Source organism: Microplitis mediator, chromosome 8, assembly GCF_029852145.1.
Source record: "Microplitis mediator isolate UGA2020A chromosome 8, iyMicMedi2.1, whole genome shotgun sequence".
Classification (NCBI taxonomy): domain Eukaryota; kingdom Metazoa; phylum Arthropoda; class Insecta; order Hymenoptera; family Braconidae; genus Microplitis; species Microplitis mediator.
In genome coordinates this window covers 5585202-5608903 of record NC_079976.1, presented here as the reverse complement: position 1 = coordinate 5608903, position 23702 = coordinate 5585202, and the positions used below count along the sequence as shown (strand labels likewise).

The 23702-nt window shown below is 28.9% G+C and overlaps 2 protein-coding genes and 1 non-coding gene across 3 annotated transcripts; 2 read left to right on the top strand and 1 right to left on the bottom strand.

Moving 5' to 3' along the window:
- The first annotated feature begins 470 nt into the window (after positions 1 to 470).
- LOC130672762 (aminopeptidase N-like) lies at positions 471 to 13891 on the top strand. Its single transcript, XM_057477479.1, has 9 exons — positions 471 to 914; positions 2183 to 2638; positions 2717 to 2909; positions 8082 to 8326; positions 8399 to 8760; positions 10258 to 10723; positions 11274 to 11588; positions 13378 to 13465; positions 13560 to 13891. The coding sequence occupies exons 1-9, from the start codon at positions 769 to 771 to the stop codon at positions 13728 to 13730; spliced, it is 2442 nt and encodes an 813-aa protein (XP_057333462.1). The 5' UTR covers positions 471 to 768; the 3' UTR covers positions 13731 to 13891.
- Positions 13892 to 17549: 3658 nt separating this feature from the next.
- On the top strand, positions 17550 to 20100 carry LOC130673308 (uncharacterized). The gene is made up of 4 exons (XM_057478283.1): positions 17550 to 17708; positions 17754 to 18617; positions 19805 to 19891; positions 20017 to 20100. Exons 1-4 carry the CDS (start codon positions 17550 to 17552, stop codon positions 20098 to 20100), a joined length of 1194 nt encoding a protein of 397 aa, XP_057334266.1.
- A 457-nt stretch (positions 20101 to 20557) lies between these two features.
- On the bottom strand, positions 20558 to 20629 carry Trnae-uuc (transfer RNA glutamic acid (anticodon UUC)). Its single transcript has one exon. It is a non-coding gene; the product is annotated as a tRNA-Glu (tRNA).
- Between the last annotated feature and the right edge of the window lie 3073 nt (positions 20630 to 23702).

Below are 23702 nucleotides of genomic sequence, written 5' to 3'. Positions count from 1 at the left end.
GATTATAACAATGATGTCTATGTAGATTATTTTTATTAATAGGTTTTTTTTTATCGCAGGTATTTTTGTCATCAGGGCTGTTATTACGCAGCTATCTCAAATACCTATTTATAATTGCTAAATTTAGAAGCTAGTTGATAATTCTCATGAAATTATACATCGTTTACTTTAAACAGGTGTAGATTAAAATGTTAATTTTTTAATAGTCATCTTAGGAGCTATTGAAGTTAGTTTTTAATTCATTTTTTGTTTTTTTTTAATCGTAAAATGACGATAAAAATGTGTGCGTACCAAAGTGGGAGGACAATAGCCTAATATATATAAGATTCTCATAAAAACGTTTCAAAAATAAACTCGTTTCCGTTGATATTGTAACTATAATAATTTAGTTTATAAATTATAAATAATATAATATATTTATTTTACATTGTTTTTGTTTAAAAAATCATGATTTTAAATCATTACACAGTGTATAATTATTTATTATTATTATTATTGTTATATTTTTTTGTAACAGTAAATTCAGAATTAAATAATCGTCTTCCAAATAATACTATTCCGCGATTGTATAAAATTGAGTTTAATCCAAATTTGTTTGGCGAAAAATTTTCATTTATTGGGAGGAGTTCAATTCATTTTGAAGTTATTCAACATACAAATTTATTAATTTTACATAAATCAAAAAATTTATTTATTCATCATGAATTTACTGAAGTAGCTGACGAAGTTGGAAAGACTTATAAAGTAGCTAATCAATCATGGAATCCGATGCAAGAACTTATCACGATTAAATTTAGTGACACACTAGAAATTGGAAATTATACTCTCAAATTGCGGTGGAATGGTTATGGTAATGATATCAAATTCAGCGGAATGTATCGAGCTGTCGATCAAGATGGTAAAAATAACTCCAAGTAAGTATATCGTTTGTAGATCTTAAATAAAATTCAACTTCAAGCAAACAAACATGATTTACCATGTATTTAAATATTTTAAATTAAAAAAAAAAAAAAATGTTTTTTTCGTAATTCTCAATTATCTCCGGGTCTACTAGATCAAATGATCTGAAATCTTCAGGACAGTTGACGGCCAACAACCTCTTTCGATTGCCGCAAGAACGATTTGAATCGGTTAATTAGTTCAAAAGTTATGAAAGGTTTACACGCACACACACACACACACACACACACACACACACACACACACACACACACACACACACACACACACATACATACATACATACAGCCACTCGGACATCATTCTGAAAATAGTCAGAACAGCTTCCTAGGACCTCAAAACGTCGACATCTGATGAAAACTCGATTTTCGAAAATCGGGATGAAAACAATAACTTCCTGAATTTTTCGAAAATTATCGATGTTCTTAGCGGGAAGTTAAAAAATCTGAAAAACGGTTGACTCTGCGAGCCCACTCCAAAGATTTCCTCAGAAAGCTCAACGTTATTATTTATGAATTTTTGAGCACTTCAAAATAAAAAAATGGTTGTTTTGTAGTTTAACCAAAAAAAATAAATTTAAAATTTTATTTTAAAAAAAATACATTTAGTTAAAAAAAAAATATTTTTGTCGTACGATAACTTTTAAATGAATTAACTGATTTGAACTTAACAAGACATAGAGCTGCATACATTTTGAGGCAAATCAAGCAAGTAGTTTATGAGTTATACGAAAAAAACCTCAAAAGAAAAAGTTATTTTTATTTTCCGTGTAACTTGTAAACAACTGGGCCGATCTACTCCAAAATTTATAAATATCTAAATCTCGATGAGCCCATTCGATTTCCGACAAGCACGTTCAAATCGGTTAATTCGTTCCAAAAATTGCGTACGACAGAAATTAATTTGGATACACACACGCACGTACGGACGGACAAAACATCGAAATCTGATGAAAACTCGATTTTCGAAAATCGGACTAAAACCAATAACTTCCCTTTCTTTGAAAATTTATTATTTTCATAGCGGGAAGTTAAAAATTTGTTTTTTTACTAAATGGTGGTGTCTTATTTTATCTCATTCTACCCTACTTGAATTTATAGATTGAGTCAAAAAATTTACACAACATTTTGATTACACTCAAACATTCCCAAATATCTATTCCATAATTCTCTTTAAATACGATGCGGAATTTGTAAATTATATTATTATAAAAATTTTTAAGGTATCTCGTGGTAACAAATTTACGGCCGACATTTGCTAGAACTGTATTTCCATGCTGGGATGAGCCTGGATTTAAAGCTAATTATGAAATTTCAATAATTCATCATAAGAATTATACCGCACTCTCTAATATGCCGAAAAAAACTAGTAAACTTCTGAACAATGACAGAGTAATAACTTATTTTGATAAATCGATGCCAATTTCATCGTATCAAGTTTCCATTGTAGTTGCTGACTACAATTTTATTTCAAATAAATATGGAAATGTTACTTTTTACGCTCCTAAAGGAGATTTGAATTTAGTTGAATATGCTCTAAGTTCAACGGAATTAATGCTGCCAATCCTCGAACGTTACACTGGTATTCCATACGTCCTACCAAAATTGGACTCGGTCGCCGTTCCACAGTTTTTGAAACCATCCATGGCAGTAGAAAGTTGGGGACTCATAACTTACAAGTAAGTTTGTTAATGATATAGTTATTAGAAAAATATATAAATTTAATCTTCATATTATTTTACTAATTTTTTTCTAAGATCGCAAAAAGTTAAATCGATAAGTAATAATTCAACTATGATAACTTATCCTACTAAAATAACTATTTTTAAAAATGTTGCTAATGAAGTAGTTCAGCAATGGTTTGGAAGTTTAGTGACTCCATTTTGGTGGAATGATTTATGGGTATGCAAGGGCATTTCATTGTATTTGCAGTACAAGTTTATCAATCAGGTAAAAAAAAAATCAACATAAATTAGAAGATAACAAAAATCTGATGGGTGTCTCAAAATTTTCAATTGCTACGCGGGAAGTTTAACCTTTTCCCGGTTGACCTTGAGTCCCTGCTCTTAATTTGAATCGTACGTCTTCGTCTTAAAGTGAGATAGCGCTAGTCTGTTTAGAAGAGAAGGGGCAGAAAAAACAGTAAAAGGGGCGCATGCATGCACTACTACGATTAAACCATTACTCACACAGCCTTACAACGAACTTTGATTGGCGCTACCCCCGTAGAGGTCACACCGATACACTAAGAGAACAATTTATTTGAGCCAAATGAGATTTGATTCAGGCAAATAAATCCCATATTTGAATGGACCCAATCGGTATCTATTTGAGACAAAGATATGCTTCATTTGAATGAAATAATGATTTGTTTATAGCAGGGATCGGCGTTATCGATATTTTCGGTAATTTAATTACCACTAATTACTCTATGTTTGAAAATTTGATAATTTTCAAGTCAATATTACTCATTATTAAGATACTCAATAATTAGGCGCTAAGAAATTTGTAATTATCAAAAATTTGAAAATTTATATTCGATTACTATCCAATATTTTGATAACTTATGATACAGATGAAATAATTTCTGAATATCCTAGCAATTTATATTTTGCTCCTGCATATTATTGATTTTTCATTTAGTTAGGAAATTATTCATTTCAATTATCAATTATTTGTATAACTACATAATTAATTGATTTAATTACTGATTGTTCAAAAAATTAGTTAATTATTTTTTTCAATTATTGATTATTCGAATAATTAGTTAATTATTTTTTTCAATTATTAATTATTCGAATAATTAGAAAAATTATTTTTATAATTATCGAAGACCCTAGTATTTATTCGTAAAATTACATTGTAAAAATTCTTATTCAATGATTCTCAATCAATTTGACTATCCTGGAATGACATAGGGGAGAGAGGGGCAAAATGGGGTACCCCAAAAATTTCGTAAAAATGTATTTTTGTTTTAAAATCGTTTTAAAAATGTTTACAGACAAATTTCAATATCGTTCGACAGTCCTCGAAGCGAAAAAATATTTTTGTTTCAGATAATGCGACTGCATTCATAGTATGTTACGCATCTAGGGAGGAAAGTGGGATATTTCAACCCGCGCGGTATTGTCACCCGAGCTGAAGGCGAGACAATACCGCTCGGGTGATAATACTGCGCGGGTTGAGATGTCCTATTTTCCTCACTAGGTGCGTATACAATTTGTTATCATACTAGGACCGAAAGTTTGACAATAATTAAGATAAAATTGAAAAAAGCATGGCTATGACGAATAAACAGACTATTAAACTTCATTTGTTTTGTATTCACAATGAAATCTGCAGTAAAAAAATAAATAATTTGAAGAAAAAATTTAAATTAAAAAAAAATGATAAATACTCAAACAAAATGCATATTTTTTTTTATTTAAAGAGTCTTGTAAATAACATGTGAAATTTAAATTAAAAAAAAAACGATTGATAAGTTTTTATTTTGACTGAAATTCTTTTTTTTTAAAGATAAATTACTATAAGTATGACAATTAAGGGAAAATACGACTGAGATGGCTGAAAAAAAGATGATTTCCGGAAGCTGATTTTTTTAACAGGGAAAATGAAGGAATTTGGGGGTCGTTTTTTTTATTTTATTGTAGGGGAGACCGAAGTGAATTGTGACAGAGATTTTTTGGAACCTATTAACTGATAGCGAGCTCGCAATAGCGCATATTTGTTAGTTCAAGTCTCGAGCTAGCAAACGCGTACTATTACAAATTCGCTAACAATTAATAGGTTCCAAAAAATCGACGATGTCACAACTCACGTCGGTCTCCCCTATCCATGTGTGATAAAATATAAATATTGATACCTTATCTCCTATAAATTTTCTAATATATTAAAAGAATATTCATTACATTTTTTGCTTGAGATAATACTTCAGATGAGATCGAAGATCAGAGAAATCGGTCGAATAGTTTAGAAACAGTGGCCATTTTAAATTTTTAAAATCGAAAAATGAAGTAAGTTTGGTGGTTTAAGGACTGAATAACTTTTAAATGAGAGGTGATAGTAAAATTTTGGAAGATTCATGTTAGAGCTCATGAAATTTTCTTTAATTTGACTGATAAGTCATTGGAATTTTCAATATAATTACAGAAATTGTTAGCTTAGTCACTTCCTTTCAACCGATAAGTTTTCCTTTTACGAAAAATTAATACATACTTAGGATGAAGTTGAGCAAATTCATACAATATAGTTACCTAGAATAATTGAAAGAAAGAATGAAATCTACCTTCCATTTCAGCGGAGACTGATTGGTATTTTTTTTTGTTTCAACCTGATTTAAAAAATCTTAAAAATCAAAACTTTTAAAATCCTGTTCGTACAACGATAACTACATCCATACAGATTAAAAGAAGCAATTAAAATTTGTAATTTCAGATGATCTGTTGTTAAGTAATCGATGCAATCATGGAGGAAAAAATTTTCCACGAGATAGTTTATAACTTTTTCATATATAAATATTTTTCAATAAAAATTGACGGTAATAACCTTCAATAATAATAGTACCTAGGAAAAAATAAATTAGATCTTAGTAGATCTAAATTTTGGCGCTAACTAAAGTACGCTACATATCTATATATTTATTATTAAGCACGATGTAAGTAGATCTACAAAGATCCAAAAATTTTTCTTGGTTATAGGAGTTCGTAATATACGTAGATCAACGTTCATCTAAGTTGATCTAAGGAGATCTACGTATACCTCCACGCGCCATTTTTTTCATCAACGTAGATCTACGCGTATCTATGGAGATCTAATTTATTTTTTCCCGGGTAGTAATGAACACTTAATAAAGTAAAAAAAAAAAACCCAATCCCCAAATTCCTTCATTTTCCCTTTCAAAAATATTCGAAAAGAGGTTGACCCTGCAGGCCACCCTGACAACTTCCCGCTCTGCGAGCTTAACACGTTGAAATCGAAGATTTTTGAGCTCTTCGAGCTCAATAATTTTTTTGTGAACTTTCGCAACAACAATATCTTACAAACAAATTGACCAATTCTAATTTTCGAAAAGTCATTAGACGTAATTTTTTGAGTACTAAAAATGTTGTAAAGAACCAAAATCGAAAAGTCTTAAAATTTCAAAGTTATGATAAAAAAACTTTTTCTTTAAATATTTAAAAACCCATAACTTTTGAACGCGTTGTTCGATTTCGACGTTCAAGACGGCAATCAACGCGGGTTTTTGAGCACTTAAAATGTTGTAAGAAAAACAAAGTCGATAAGTCTCAAAATTTCAAAGTTATCTTGAAAAAACGTTTTTTTTTGAAATTTTTGAAATGCCATAACTTTAAAACGCGTGGTTTGATTTCAATGTTCAAGACGGCAATCGATGCAGTTTTTTGAAGCCTAAAAATGTTCTGATGAGAGCAAAATCGATTAGACGTAAAGTCTCTAAGTTATTCTATGAAACGCTTGTTTTTTAATTTTTTCGATTTTTTTGTTTTCGATATCTCACGAACGAATCAACCGATTTTGATTTGCAAAACGGCATTCGACGTCGTTTTTTGAGCTTAAGAGCTGATTAGGTTTCCTTATTGAGAGGTTTGCATGTTTAGGTTTCCACTATATTTAAATGGTGTATTACCGTACGAAGGACGGTGTGGCTCAATAAGTTATAGATCAAATTGAACGGAATATAGTATAGGGCCGGATAGCTCAACTGGTAGAGCACTCGGCGCGATACCGAATTGGTCTGGGTTCGATTCCCAGTTCGGGCTATCTATATTTTTCTCAATTTATCTATAAATTGTCTTATTGAGAGGTTTGCATGTTTAGGTTTCCACTATATTTAAATGGTTTCCACTAAATTTAAACAACGAAGTTGAGGCCTGAATAGTTTATCTTCATTAAAAAATTTTAAATAGAACCCTTGAATTGGAGTAATTCCATTATTAATTAGTAATTAGTAATTTTAATATATATATTACTAATTAGTTTAATAATTGATAATTTAAATATATAAATTTCTAATTATTCAAATAATTGATAATTTAAACATATAAATTACTAATTATTCGAATAATTGATAATTGACACAGTTAAATTAATAATTATTCTAATAATTAGTAATTACAATAATTTAATTACTAATTATGGCAATAATTAGGATTTAGAAAAATACAATTACTAATTTTCTAACAATGAATAATTCATAGAATCCCAGTATTAAATATCCAAATAATTCTCAATATTGACGCTGAAATTACTGATTACTAAAGTATCAAAAAAAATAATGAACAATATTATTAATTTTTTAAATAACGAGTAATTAAAAATCTAAAATTTTTATTTTGCCGATCACTGGTTTATAGTTAACAAATCTGTATTTGGATGGTAGCACTGTAGCGCCACCAGCCGTAGTGGAACTTTTTACAACCAAGATTCGTTCACAATAGCGATTATCGTTTTTTTTTAATTTTATTAGTCAGGCTAGAATGTACCACTTTCATCCCGCAAATTGGGGACAGAATACGAACTTTAAATAATAATTATACTTCAAATAATTTTTATTATCGTAGTAAAGTGATTATCAAATAGTAGAGGGTATGGGAAACTAGTAGAGGGGTTAGCATACAACAGAGTGATGAAGAAACAACACCAGATTAAATATGGCTCCCGGCTTTTATTAATCCCAAATTATTTTCAGAATTAAATATTTCACATAAAAAATTTCTCCCCCGAGAAATTATGTCTGGAGAAACTTTTACACCAATAAATATTTGTGGTGAGAAATTACGCCTTGAGAAATTATCGCTGAAAAATTTTGTCGCAAAAAATTATTGCATGAGAAAAAAGAGACGGTCACCTTTTTACACTATAAACAAATATATATTTGAATGAAATAAATAATTTTGTTCAGTCAAATAAATCTATTTAGTTGACTCAAATAAATTGTTCTCTCAGTGTACATTTCGAAACAGACTGTCGGGAAAGGGTTAAAAAAAATCATCCCAAAAATAAAATTTATTTTTTAGTAACTCAGTCAAATTTATTTTGTTTGAAATTTTAACGAAAAAAAATTATGATTATTTTGATTTATTTATTTTATTTATATAATTACAGCTGTATCCAGAATTAGAAGCTATTGACTTTGAAACAATTGACACTTATCAATTTTTATTTTTAACCGAAGCTTTAGTTGGTAATGTTATAATGCCAATGGGATCTATACCTGACAACACTTTGTCAATAAAGCAGAAATTTAATATGTTTTACAATATGAAAAGTTTTGTAATTATTCAAATGTTAGAACATATCGTTACCCAAGAAGTTTTTCAAGCTGGCCTACAACAGTTTCTTAAAAATAAGTTAGTTCGAATTTTGACTATTTAATTATGTATTAAAATAATTGATGGTTTAATTAAATAAATTATTTACAGTCAATTTCGTGGCGTTACTTCGAACGATTTGTGGAGTAGCCTTCAAGAAGCTTACAACAAAAAATTTATCAACAATTCTCTAAATATTAAAAATGTTATGGAACCGTGGATAAATCAGCGTGGTTTTCCTATTCTTAATGTAACAAGAGATTATGATACAGGATTAGTGACAATTACTCAGTCTAATGTATTGGCAAATCGCAAAGACACTACTTGGAGTGTTCCAATTAGTTATGCAACGCAATCAAATCCTAATTTTTCATCAACAGTACCGGTCACTTGGATCAAACAAAATGAAAGATCTATAACATTATCTGGAGTAGATCCTGATGACTGGATAATTCTTAATGTTCAACAAAGAGGTAAAATTTACTAATAATTCGAATTTATATTCATTATTCACGCAGAAATAGTTTATACACACCCAGGGCAGTAAAGTAAGAAACCAGATCACATGTCCGGCTTCGCCTCAGCTAACGATTACATGTGATCTGAGACATTTCTTACTTTACTTCCCTAGGTGTGTAATATACTATTTTTGTCCCAAGAAATATTTTGCGTTATGAATTGAAGACAAAAATTTTCTAAAGACTAGAAAAATTTCTCGAAGCAAGAAATTTTTTTTATTCAACGCAGGCCTGATTTGTGCGCTTTATGACGTCTGTGTTGCGAACCCTAAACGGCTGTTTATCGACCGGTGCAAAGAGGTTGAGTAAAGTCAAAGTAGATGTCCTCGACTTCCACTGGCGTTGTGAAACGTGAGAGTTGAAATGTCATTTCACCACGCGTCTCAAGATTTTTAACTGAGCTCCATCTATTAAGCATCATAAGAACTCGTTGAACAACTTAAAGTTTTTAGTCAAAATGTAAGTTGAACGGCTAGTACCTTAAATATGGCTACTTCAATTCATCATATGTAGAGTGCTGTATCACATGGTTGTCGCTGTGCCATTTTTTTAGAGTCGATGGTTTGTTGTAATTTCGGGGGTGCATCGTGTCGCTAAACAGCCACAGACTTCGCATCACAAATTGTCATAAATCACGTAAATCAGGCAATTGTTGAATAAAATATAGTGCATAGTAGGTTACTCAGATAGTCTTTATCCGGCGAGCGCAATGATTTCAGCACACGTCTCTGGGCCACATACACGGGCTTCCGGCGACAAAAAATCCTTTTATTCTGATTACTCCATATGTAGAGTTACTTTCTTTTTAATTCAAGCGACGGAATTAACTTTGAAGGTTTTCATCGTATATAGTTACCAATTCAAACTATACTTGTTTTTATGTATACTCTCTAAAAACGAATTAGTGAAAATCATTATTTGGCAGTGAATAGTCACTTATTGCTAGAGCAAAGTATACCACTATTTGAATTAGTGATATAATTTTCACTAGCAAATAGTGAATAGTCACTAATTTCGCTATATCATATTTAAGAGAGTAAATCTCATTTATTTAATTTCGTGTCAGATTTAAATTGTCGTATTAATTTATAAAAAACCAAGAGCACGTTCGTTGAAATAAATACTCCTTCGTTATTCAATTACTATCTAAAATACGCAAATAAATATCCACAAAAGCTATTTAAATTTTAGAATTCTTCTATCGTAACGGCATCTTTTAATAAAGTTGATCAATTAATGCCACAGTCATTATGTTCGTATAAATTTACTTACTTCCACTCGTATCTTTAGCTAAAAATATACCTACTTGTCGGCATTATCTTTTATGAATTCAAAGATATAAATATATTTATATTCATATTTGTGATAATTTTTTCCATAAATACATATATAATACTATTATTATATTTCCGGTTAAATTTATAATAATTATAAATAATTTTTTTTAAACAGGATACTACAAAGTTAATTATGACGTAAAAAATTTAAAACGCATTATCAATTACCTGCACTCAGATAATTACCACAAAATACATCCTATTAATCGTGCAAGAATACTTGATGATATTTATGAATCATTTACACGTAATTACGATTACTATAAACTGGCAGTTGATCTTATTGGATATCTCAGTCATGAAAAAAATTACGTTGCTTGGTTTTCTGGTGTCGATCTTATTGACCGAATAATAAAAGTTACGAGTCTGAGTGGCAATAATTTGTTCAGAAATTACATAAATATCATAACTAAAAATATAATAAATGATATCGGAATGACAGAAAATGAAAATGATTCAAAATTAGTTATACGATTGAGACGTTCTCTATTATCGATTATCTGTCAATTTGATACTGAAAAATGCAAACCTACTGCTCATTATTTATATGAATCATTAATTAATAAAACATCTCAAATAACGTAAGTAATTTTTTTTTAGCAAAAATTATTTAGGGGAGACCGGGGCACAACTGCCCCCGATGCCGATAATTATTTTTGTGGCTTTTGAGCCCCGGGTGCAAATTGTGTTGATCTTTCTCGAATAAATTCATTGTAATTTTGCTATAAATTAAGCGAAAAAAATTTATTTTAAGGGCACGATGGACCCCCCCTAAAAAATAAAAAAAATTAAATTTTTCCCGTTTTTTTTGGAGTGTTCATCGTGCCTCGTATTGCTTTGAAATTTGGTAAATATCCTGGATTAAAAACTCCGATTGATTCAGTTTGAAAAATTTTAATCGGAAATTTTTCAATTGACTTTCAATAAGTTTTAATCGGAAAGTTCCGAATGAATTCGATTGAAAAATAATCGGAAATCGGAAAGTTAATCGGAAGAAAAACATATTTTCCATTTAAATTTGACTAAAACATTTCAATCGGAAAATAACCGAAAGTGAATTTTTGAAGAGTTGCGTTGTGTCACGGCCCTCTACATAAATTTATAATAATTGATATATTTATTTTCTTATAGAAATCTGAAATCCATATATCCATGGGTTTTGTGTAATGTATTTCAAGATTTTAATTCTACTGAATGGGATAATATGTTTTCTCATGAATTTATCGAATTTACAAAGAGCTCAAATTATAATTTTGAGTATTTACACTGCACGAAGTCTGATAAAATCATTGAAAAATATTTCAATAAAATTATTAGTAATATGACATATGAAAATATTAATAATCTAGTTATGATTTTTGATAATATTATTCATGATTCTCAATACAACCACACAAACTTTATATTGGATTACTTTATCACAAATTTTGACGCTCTTGAGAATAAGTAAATATATTTATTTATAAAATTTTACTTTATTTACCATTTGTTTTTTTTTGCAATAGGAAGAGGTGAGCAAAATGGCGCTATCCCCGAAAATAAATTTTTTTTTTATTTTTTATACTTTTGGGAATTTATAAAAAAACTAAATTATCAATTAATTTTAATAAATGTTCAATTATTCAAAACTAATTGCCGCCTTACATTATGGCAAAATAATAATTAAAGGTAGAGAGACCGGGTATGGTTGTCACAGTAGTCATCGCCCTGCTTAAAAAATCCAATATCTTCTTATGTATGTATGCCTAATACTATAACACTTCTCATAGAACTCATTCATTCTTATTGGCAGGGAGCCTAGTATATGGTGGGGACAACTGAAACGATCGCAGCGCTCGCTGTGGATACAATTTCGTTAAATCATGCTCTCTTTGAATATAAACACATGAAAATTAAGTTTAAAAATAGTTCATAATAGTTATTGTGTCGTTAATGTTTGCCTTTGCTCATCATTTGAGGTTAAAACAATATTTTATAATTTATTGATTCAAATCCGGTTTGGATAATGATTTTTATCATTGGCTAAAAATTATTTTTTAACCCTTCGTTACTCGCGCTATACGGTGATTCCCTGTACAACACTACTTAAGCTAATAGAGTTGGCGTGAATATGAGTGAGACACTAGAGAAAGCGCTTATAACGGAAGGTTAAAGAAACATTATGTTTTTTTAGTTACGATTTACAAGCAAATTATCATGAATTAAAATAAAATTATTTTCTTCAATTTTGTTAAAAAACTCAATTGACTATTCTACTATTTTTTAAACCATTATCATTGTAGTTGTAATATATTATTTGTTTTGATTTTATCGGTTAACCTTATTCTATTCTAAAATAATAGTGTTTATTATTTATTAAAATTTTTTATACTTAATTTTTTTATCGAAATATATTCAATTTAATTTTCTCTATCAAAAATACAGTTACACTTTTTTATTTATATCATTATAAATTTTTATATTTTGATTTTATAACGAATTTTTATTTTTTACACTGATTTTATATATCTTTTATAATTCTCGAGCATGATTTTTTGTAGCCGTTTTCGTCGCGCTCCCTGCCAATAATATCTATGAGAATTTATGAGAATCTACTGGGTTCTATGAGATTTTCTAAACAGGGCAACAACACAAAAACTATTGTTTACCCTGATAGCACGAGTTGCTCGTCAAAAAGTTGCTATTCATCAGTTTGTGACCAACTTGACGACAAGTTGTCGACAACTCTAGCTTTTGCAACGTTTAGCTACAGGTTACCGCCAATTTTCTGAGAAAGTTGGCGCCAGTGAAGAGCCGCAATTCGAAGGCAGGTTTCTGAGAAAATTGAAGGCAACTTTCCGTCAACTTATGGATTGCCAACTTTTGCCAACTTGGCGTCTAGTTGCGCTATTAGTTTGACGCTAGTCGATTCAGTTGTCCTTACCCTATACTCTGCACCCTGTCGATAACATCGGGTAAGGACAGCGTAGCTCGTAGTAAGGGTCAAAATTGAGGGGAAGTTCCGAGATAATGGAATCCAAGTTTTTGAAGTTCGACTGTATTTCGTTCGTTGTCTTCTGTTATGATCACTGTGACAACTATACTCGACCTCCCCTACTTTATGATGATTAAAAATAATTTTGCTAAAATCAAATTGTTAATAAATTTTTTGATTGACCGATTTTGTTCGCCCGTTTTATTTTGCCGACCTCCCTGCTGTAATTTGATAATTATAATAAAAAAAATTATGTTATAGATTTTTGACAATTGGTAATAAAAATGTTATTCCACATATAATCAAACAGTTCACTGAATATCTAGAAGATCAGGAGCTATGGGAAAAAGTAAATACACATGAAAAAGAAAATAAATATAATTTATTGCACATATTAAAATAATTTATTGCATATATTTAACAAAACGCTTAATTTGTTACAGTTTATACGATTCATCCAATCTCGAGCTCTCGAATTAAATAATAATTATGAAATTTTCAAAAATAACGTCATGGAAGCGATTTCTTCGTACGTGGATAAGAAAGATTATGAGTCCGATTACTTCGAATTTATCTATGACAACAGATTGGAAACGTTAGAAATGGAGTACTGATAATTATCTATTATTTAATTTATCATTAAATTTTTTTTATCGATCATGTGGGCAAACTACAATCAATTTTACACCAAAACTGTTTTCATTATGTCAAAATAAATCAAATTATTAATAAACATAAAAATTTGTAAATCAAAAATAAAACTATAAATTTTTTCTCTAAGGTATCTATTTCAGTGTATGTATTTTTATTCAAAACAAATCCTGTGCTAAAGATAAAACTAAAAATTTTTAAATATTTGTGGCTTTTTCAAATTATGTACTATTTTAGCGCCACATGTCAGTTCCCAAGTAGCAATTTTCCATCAAATTTCTTGCAATAAAATTAAAGAACGACAATTAAAAGTCACGTCCAAACATTGAAATCATCTTCCCGTCAAGTTGAGACAGTAGATTGACGTCAATTTGTCTATAAGGGTGTGAACTATTATCACACATTGGTACGAATTGTAGGAATCTTTATTGCTTTTTCATAAATTGTTTTTCACCAGTCGATAAACGGTTATTTTTCTAGGTGCTCTGATAGTAAGACTTTCTGGTAAAAAAGTTGTCAATTAGTTGTGATCAAGTTGACGCCAATTTCAGCCGTTGTAACTTTTGACTACAAGTTGTTACTAATTCTCCCAAAACTTTCTGGGAAAATTCAAGGCAACTTTCCGTCAACTAATGGAATGTCAGCTATTGCCATTACTCTAGTAAAAATGAAACGAGGCACTGGCTAGCGTCGCTAGAAATCAATGCTAACGGTAGATGGCAAACGAGGCGGCCCTCGTTTATTTTTACTAGAGCAGTTTTCTCAAAATGTTGTCGACTAGTTGCTGTCAACTTATAGAGATACCAATTTTGGGGTTCGATTTTTGCGACAAATTGCAGCAGTTGGTCGTCACTAGCTCGCCGTTAACTTGGCTATCAGTGTATAGCCATTCGCTTGCAACTTGACGTAAATTTTCAGCTGAAACTTGACGCTAACATTCCTGCAACTCGTTGGCGTTTGCAACAGTTGATAACAACTTGTCGCTAGTTGAATGCAATAAATTAGGCGAGTAAAAAGTTGCCGCGAATCGTCGCCAACTTTTTAGGAAAGTTGAAGCCAACTTGTAGTCAAATATCACCCTCAACTTAACGGCACATTGACCAAAATGTTCTCCATAACTAGTTGTGAAGAAACTGTGATGGTTATCTGTAGGTAGATTTTAATGTTCGGCGCGAGCATATTTTAAATAAAATATAAACAATAATAGAATTCATTCCGGGTCGAAAAATTTGATCTGACTTTAGTCTAACTAGACTGGATTTGGACTAATTGCTTTGTGTTTGAACTAATTTATCTGTTTTTGATCTTTTATTAAAATTTTAAGCTCTTTTTTGATCTGTTGTTTTAAAAAACAATTGCGTATTGCGGGCAAAAAAAACTAGATTAATTCTTGAACTTAAAAAAATTTTAATTCTGAAAATTTGCAAGGACAATACCAGATTATATCATGGACTTGTAATATTTTTAATTGTGGACAATATTTATAAAAAATATTCAAAGCCCCAGAATTGATTATGTTTTGTTTACCGTTTATTGAATGTCTTTCGTTTAAAAATGTCGGCAGTTAATGATAATTTTACGACTTTATTTTTTTAGTTGCCTCGACTGAATATTTATAATAGTGAATAAAAGTAATAAAATTACTCTTATAATGTCAAGAAATTTTTTTTTTAATACTGGATAAATTCGAAGATATTTTGGAATTAGAAACCATCAAAATTCTTGTGACATCTCATTACGAAAGCGCATTATTAGCATATTTCAAATATTAAGAAGATTTGAATAAATTTATAAATCGAGATTATCATTGTTATTATATATATGTGTAAAAAGTCCTGTTTTTGATCTAAAGGCGAGTAACAGTACACGGAGAGAAATTTATGGTAACCGTTCCTAGTACGTTTATGAAATATCATCCCATACTGTTATGGTAATGATTGCTTGAAATTATGGTAACAGTTCCCATACCGCATGTGAAAGAATTATGGTTATGATTACCATAATATTATGGTAATCGTTCCCATAATACTATGGTAAACGTTACTATAATATATGGTAATGGTTACTATATATATGGTATTGGTTACCATATCTATGGTAATGGTTACCATGTAGAAGGAAAAACTTAGTCTTAAATATAAAGAAGTGTAGTGTGATGGTGTTCCACAGGGATGTGGATGCTAAATTTGTCGCCAATTATCACATAAACAATATTCAACTGGAAAGATTGACGGAAAATAAAGATCTAGGAATCATGATTGATGATAAGTTGAATTTCAATAAACATATTGATTTTGTGATAAGGAAAACTAAAAAACCCTGGGATGTATCACCAGGATTGGTAAGGACTTCGAACAGATCACAACACTAGTACAGCTTTACAACACATTGGTAAGGCCTACACTAGAATATGGGTCAGTTATTTAGTCACCACAATATGCGGTTCATGTTCAGAGACTGGAGGCGGTTCAACTTAGTTTTATTAGACGCATAAAATATCTGTGGAAACGGAAAGGCATCATTCTCACGACGAAAGAGACGAGGTGTAGATTGAAAATTATGACTCTTGAAAACCGTAGAAAATTGATAGATTTGTGCTTCTTCCACAACATTATCAATAATAGAATAAATAGTCCAGAGATTCTCAACGAAATAAAATTACTAGTACCCACAAAAATTTTAAGAGAGAATAGATTGTTAGATCTACCTCAAGACAAGAGGAAATTTATAATGAGTGGCCCTAGGAACAGAATATTTGCTACAGTAAATGAATATGGCAATGATCTAAACTTTTTCGATAGTAGTTACACTACTTTTAAAAAAGCTGTATCAAAAATGTTGAGTGATTTCTAAATATGTAATTTCGTATTATTATTAAACACATGGAGTTAATTATAGTCGAGCAATTATTTTTACACTTATATATTATTATTATGCTAAACTATTGCAAATTGCAGATAGCGTTAAATAAATAAATAAATATATATGTTAATGGTTACCATATATATGGTAATGGTTGCCATAATGTTATAGTAATGGTTCCTATAATATTATGGTGATGGTTATCATATATTATGGTAATGGTTACCATATATTATGGTTATTGTTAGCATATATTATGGTAACCGTTACCATATATTATGGTCACTGTTACCATATATTATGGTAATGGTTACTATGATATTATGAGAACCATTCCCATAATATATTGTAATTGTTACCATAAATTTCTCTCCGTGTAGACTAAAAATTATAGTAAAAAAAAAGAGTCTGTTTCAGTTCCAAAAACAAATTAACGCAGACTAGTAATTATAATAAAAAAGTATATTTTTAATCTAAAAGCGATACAAAACAGACTAAATATAATACGAAAACAAGTCTGTCATTGGCCTGGATAAGAAATAGTACGGACAAAAACCGATTAAATTCCCATATAAAATAAATACGATTTAAAAACAAATTAAATAAAAAATATTTTAATTTATCATTTATTTTGAAACAGATCTAATTTTCCGACCCGGGATGTCAGTTCAATAAATTCTAATTATAATTATTGTTCAACGTAACATTAATACTAATTCATTACTTGTTTATCATCCACTCTATCAACAAACAAATGACTTTATTTTCATCATCATTTAACTATAATAACTTGAAATGCAATCGATAATACAAATAAAAATTTATGAGCATATAATGATAATATCTCATCAGAAATAAGAGTGTTAAACTTCCAACAACTTCAGTTACTTTTTATTATAATCAGCCGTTCCCATTCAATGATGAATAATTTAACAAATAATAAGAATCAAAATTCAAATTGGAAAATATTCAACGCAACTGATTATTCATCATTAATGTATCCAACATTTATGTTGTGTAAAATAAATGGTTTTTTTCCATACAAAATAACTTCAACAATTGGACCCTCATCAACGAAAACAATAAAAAATTCAAAATTTTTTTATATCTACTCAACAATTATTTTTACTGTCTACGTAATTTTGCTTGCAATAGTAATATATCATACGGATATATCTGGATTAATAAAATATAATAATGTACCGTCGTCCTTACAAGGGCACTGCTATTTATGTTTAGGATTTTGTATCGCATTTGTTTCATTTATTCAAAATAATTCACGCAAAGTATTACTCTGTAAACTAAATGATGTTACATCGGAAATTCCGAAATTGAAATTAAAACGATTATCTATAATAATTCATACTATTGAATTCATTGGTATTATATTTTTGTTGGTACAATTACTAAATACAATTACCAATTTTTCACAAAATATTTATATGTTTCTTTTTCGTCTTACGGCAATGTACTCAACAACTATTACTTACTGCATTGATAAACTTTATATAAATAATACGTGTATTGTTGGTACTTGTTTTACGACAATCAATGAAAAACTATATAAATTTAAAAACGATTTAGAAGTAAATGAAAGACATTTATTGAGACGTAATTATCATGATAAATGGAATCCATTATTACTTATGAACATCCAATATATTATGAAACAACACAGTGATATTAGTAAGTTAATTGTTGACATTAATGAAAAATTTGGGTTACAAATTGTTGCAAGTGTAACATTGTCATTTATTGAAACAACGTTTTCGTTATATTTTTGGATATTAAAATCTGTTGGTGTCACTGGTCTTGATATCGATAGACAAATATGGGTTTCATATTTCATTACATCTCTAAGTTATTACACAATTAAATTGGGATTGATGGTTATTATGTGCGAAGAATGTAAAAAACAATCATATAAAACTGGAGTTATTGTTCATGAAATATTGAATGTTACTAAAGACAGAGAAATTACTGATGAGGTAATGTCTTAATTTCTAATTACAGTAGGACCTCGTTATAAGACTAGCTCGGGGCTGTAGGGAAAAAAATTCATAGAATTGAGGTACCCACTATTGTGATTAACAGCATTTTATTTATGTATTCGATTCAACTCTACTCTATTATACAGTGAATCTATTTTATATATAATCATAAATAAACATAATTTCGTCGTTCTTTTCTGGTAATTAATTATGTGATACAGTAGACTCGCGATTTTCTTCCGGTCCTCGGGGATGTTTGGAAGAAAATCGAGAGAAGGTTAAAAGACGCGGTAATTGGTAGTGGGGATACGTCTGTGTAAATGATTCGTGTATTTGTGCAAGAATAAAGGATCTTCAAGTAACATAGTGTAATATTCTAATATCTAATATTTATCATCATCTAACTCATCATATCTAATATCTAATATTTATCATTTACCTCATCATATAAATATGTGAAATATAGTTATAACTATTTTAATTTGTATCCATTGTAGAATTAGTAACATTATTTGAATTATCGTTACAAATCTTAATCGACAAGCTCCTTATATTATTGCTTTCTTCCAAAGTAACATCAAAACTGTTACTAACCATTTTTTCACTACAAGTTTCTGAAAAACTTTCCTTTAAAATGTTAATAGCTATTTCATTTGATCTTTAGGTTTAATCAATAATGCGATAATAGCAAGAGCACAAGAAATACTTTTTAATTTGTTTTTAAATATATCTGTAAATTACTGGAATACGGAATAATGAAAAATAAAAAAATTGTACGTTGTAAAATAGGTTACATTTTTAGTTGCAAAGATTAGTCTGTTAAGATCATAGATTGTCAATTATTAATATTTTTTTGAATTTTTGAGTACATAGCTTACTATAAGCTAACACTTACGTACTGTCGTATTTTAAGTATTCTTTATGAAAATAAATTATTTAATCTACAATCTTTATGTATATGTACATTTCATCTCGATTTTAGTCGTCCTGGTCGTTAGTCTTATAGCGAGGTTTCGGCGCAAAACTTTTATTGAGTTGTTGGTGAGGAAAGCGTTCCGAGTGAGTCTTAACAAATTGAGGGGCAGAGTCTTATAACGCGTAGTCTTATAATGAGGTCCTACTGTATTGAAGATTTTGAATATTCAATTATTTGTTACTGATATATATATATATTAATTGTATAGTTACAGATATTTTCGCTTCAACTTCTACATCATGACAATACATTTACTGCGAAAGGGCTAAAAATAGATGCAACTCTTCTTACATCAGTTAGTAATTTTTTTTTACCGTCTATTTTTATACATAACACGAGGGTTTAAATATACATTAGGTTATTGCTCTAGTTTATCATAACAAATTTTAATTACATTTTCGCAATTTTTTTTTATTTTAGATTGTCGGGGGAATAACAACGTATTTTCTTATTCTTATACAATTTTTAATGGCATCTAAATCATGCGCTGAAATGCTTGGATAAACATTTTGAATCGATTATTATATACTAGTATATTATAAACTAAGAATATAATATTCAAAAGTTTGTTAAGTTAATAGGGTAGAGCGACCTATAGTTTCACGTATATAAAGTCTTTTTTTCCTTTTGGCTATCGCCCCTTTTTTGGCCACGTGTCGGTACACGGCATCTTAGGTGCGGCTTGTAGACTATAATCTATTTATCAATACTAGAAAACCATATTTTTTCTTTATCAAGGTACTATTATCGCTCTGTTTGTAATTAACTTAACGTGGTAATTACCATAATATCCCAATTTAAAAAACGAATTTTTTAAATGTACTGTTTATTATTAATATTTACTTTATTGAGAAATAAGCTCACAGTTGTTTCTTTATGGCTTGAATTTTGAAATTTTCAGTTAATTAGTTCGAATATTTATTTATTCCAAATCAGAAGTAGTTTGGAATAAAAAAAAAATTTCCGGTACCGGGAATCGAACCCGGATCGCCTGGGTGAAAGCCAGGAATCATAACCATTTGACCATACCGGATGATAGGAAAATTTCTATTTGAGTGAAATGAATTTTCACATTTCCATTCAACATAAATAGAATTTAAGACCATCGAAGTGGGTGTATTGCTAGTTTTAAGTAAAAATAAATTTACCGACACCGAGAATCCCGGGAAAAAAAGATTTTATATGATCATATATAAACATATATGTTCATATACAATTTATATATGATCATATAAGAAATATATAAAAATTATATATGATTACATAAAAGCTTATATGATCTTATAAAGTTCATATAAGAATTAATATACTCTCGTGAGGACTTTATAAAAATTGATATGACTTTATATAAAGTTATATATAACTTTATAAAAGTACTAGATAAAGTTTTATATGCTTATATATAATTATATATGATCATATAAAAGTTCATATGATCTTATGAAAATCTTATAAGAATTCATATAGTTTTATAAGGATTTTATAAAAATTGATGTGATTTTATATAAACACGAGAAAAAGTTCTTATAGAATCATATATAAACATATGTGTTTATATATGATTATGTGAAAGCTTACATAATCTTATAAAATTCTTATAAGGATTCATATGATTTTATAAGAATTTTATAACAATTGATGTGATTTTATATAAAGTTATATATAACTTTATAACAATACCAGGTAAAGTTTCATATGCTTATATATAATCATATATGATTATATAGAAGCTCATAACGATCTTATAAAATTCTTATAAGAATTTATATAATTTTATAAGGATTTTATAATAGTTGATATGATTTTTTATAAAGTTATATATGAGTTTATAACCTTACCAGATAAAATTTTATACATTATATGCAGTCATATATGATTATATAAGAACTCATATGATCTTATAATAATTCGTGTAATCTTTTAAAATTGTTATAAAATTCGATGTAACTTCATATAAAGTTATATATAACATTGTGAAATTACAAGAGCACGTTTTATATGATTATACATAATCATGTATGATCATATGAAATCTTATATGACCTTATAAAATTCTTCTACGAATTCAGATAATTAATGAAAATTTATGTGATTTTATATGAATTTATAAATAAATTTGTATAAGTGCAAAAGAGTTTAATACGGTTATATAAAATCATATATGATTATATAAAAGTTTATATAGTTTTATGATTCTTATATATAAATTTCTATGGTCTTATAAGCAGGTTATTTTAAAGAAATTTATAATTTTATATAAAACACTAATCTGATAAAATTTGATCATATTTGGTGCATTATTGATGTAGGATGTATCAATTTGATCATTTGATTTAAGTAATGCTATAGATTGTCAAATAATTATAAGGGTAAAGCAGACTAGAGAACCAGACGGCAATCAAGAGATCATCAAAGTTGAGCAGCATTGAGGCAGAACATTAATTGGATGGGTGACCTCTTGGCAAAATAGCAGTTAACCGATAGATGTTTTTTTTTTTTTTTTTTTTGTTCATGCATGATTATATTTAATTATATATCATCAAATCCTGCCAATTTTGAGATCTAATCATATAAAATTTATTGTATATATGATTAGGTAAAATCATTTTTTACCGGGTATATATCCAACTTTATATGATTATATAAGATTTTATAAAGTCATATAAGTTTTTATAGGACCAATTTCATTATAAAACTTTATATGATTTTATATGAGTCACTTTTATATGATTTATATATGATCATATAAGAACTTTTTTTCCCGGGATCGGATTTTTTTTCCCGAAAAAACGGTTCAGTGAAACAATTCGAAAATTTACAGGGTTATTGGGGATACATTTAGTTAAAGAAAAACCAGGTAACATTAATCTTTCCATCGATATTTACGAAGTAGCGGTTGATTAATTGAAAGACCACAAAAAGTCATTATTTGTTCTTATTTCTAATGGATTTTAAAGATAAGATAAAATTTTTTTCATAAAAAATGATGAAAGATTCTTGTAGGGAACTTATTAAAGTTTTTAAAGTAGCCTTTTAATTCACTGTGTGATCGTTAGTAGCTAAGATATCTAGGGTCAACGCCAAAATGATCCTTTTTTGTTCGAAAGTTGATATCTTAGCGACAAACTGTCGTACAAAGCTCAAAAATTAGCAAAATACAGCTGAATGAATTTGTTAACTGACCTACTCATTTGTTAAGCTGAACAAAGAATTTCCTCGGCCCGTGGACCCTATGATAGAAAAAGGAAAATTTCGAAAATTTTTGTCTCGCTGGATTTTCTCATGATCGCGCGATAGCCGTAGCTCTAAACAAAATTTTGATCAGCAAATCTTGAAACTACAAATTTGAAGCTTTAAAGTGATTTTTTAAAAATCTCAATCGTTTATTTTTCACGAAGATACAGCCTTACAAAAATCACTAAAAAATGCGGATTCCGGGTTAAATTCACCTAAAATTTTTTACGATGTGAATTTTGCTTGATTAGTAAATACTAGTAGATTAGTAAATAATACATTAAGCTTCGTTATTTATTTTCCAAACAGAGTTTTTGGTTGAGAAAAGTAATTAAGATAAAAAATAACCAAATACTAAACTAAAAAATAAAAAACATTTAAATACTAAGAAGTAGATTTTGCTTTTTTGACGCCATTCTAGTAAGAGGAGGCAGTGAAAGGTAGTTTATACATAACCACCAATCTAAGTGTTTCTGAACGAATTGAAACTGTACTTATATTATTTTCATAGTTAACAGTGACATGCTTTGAAATAAATAACAATAATATATCTTAAAGAAATAATAAATCACTCGAAAATAACTGTCCAGCTATAAAAGATATTAAACTTTTAACCTCGATTCAATAGCTAGACTAAAAGTTAATTAACATTTAAATAATAGTAATAATATTCAACTAAAAAATAGTTTAATTGAGTCAAATTATTTTATTTTATCGCAGTTTATTATTTTATATTTTTTTGTTTTTTATGGTAGCTGAGCATTTCATACTTGAAATCGGGATGTTTGACTCATTTCCTGACCCACTTTTGTATGTATACTGACTAGAAGCGACTAATATAACGAATAAACATGTTATTTTATGACTAATCA

Excerpts from the sequence above, each read along its gene's own strand:
- LOC130672762 (XM_057477479.1), top strand. The coding sequence starts at position 769 with ATGCAAGAACTTATCACGATTAAATTTAGTGACACACTAGAAATTGGA. Across the intron at positions 2,910-8,081 it reads AGTACAAGTTTATCAATCAG|CTGTATCCAGAATTAGAAGC; the intron begins GTAAAAAAAAAA and ends ATATAATTACAG. Across the intron at positions 8,761-10,257 it reads TCTTAATGTTCAACAAAGAG|GATACTACAAAGTTAATTAT; the intron begins GTAAAATTTACT and ends TTTTTTAAACAG.
- LOC130673308 (XM_057478283.1), top strand. The coding sequence starts at position 17,550 with ATGAATAATTTAACAAATAATAAGAATCAAAATTCAAATTGGAAAATA. Across the intron at positions 18,618-19,804 it reads ACAGAGAAATTACTGATGAG|TTACAGATATTTTCGCTTCA; the intron begins GTAATGTCTTAA and ends TTAATTGTATAG. Across the intron at positions 19,892-20,016 it reads ATGCAACTCTTCTTACATCA|ATTGTCGGGGGAATAACAAC; the intron begins GTTAGTAATTTT and ends TTTTTATTTTAG.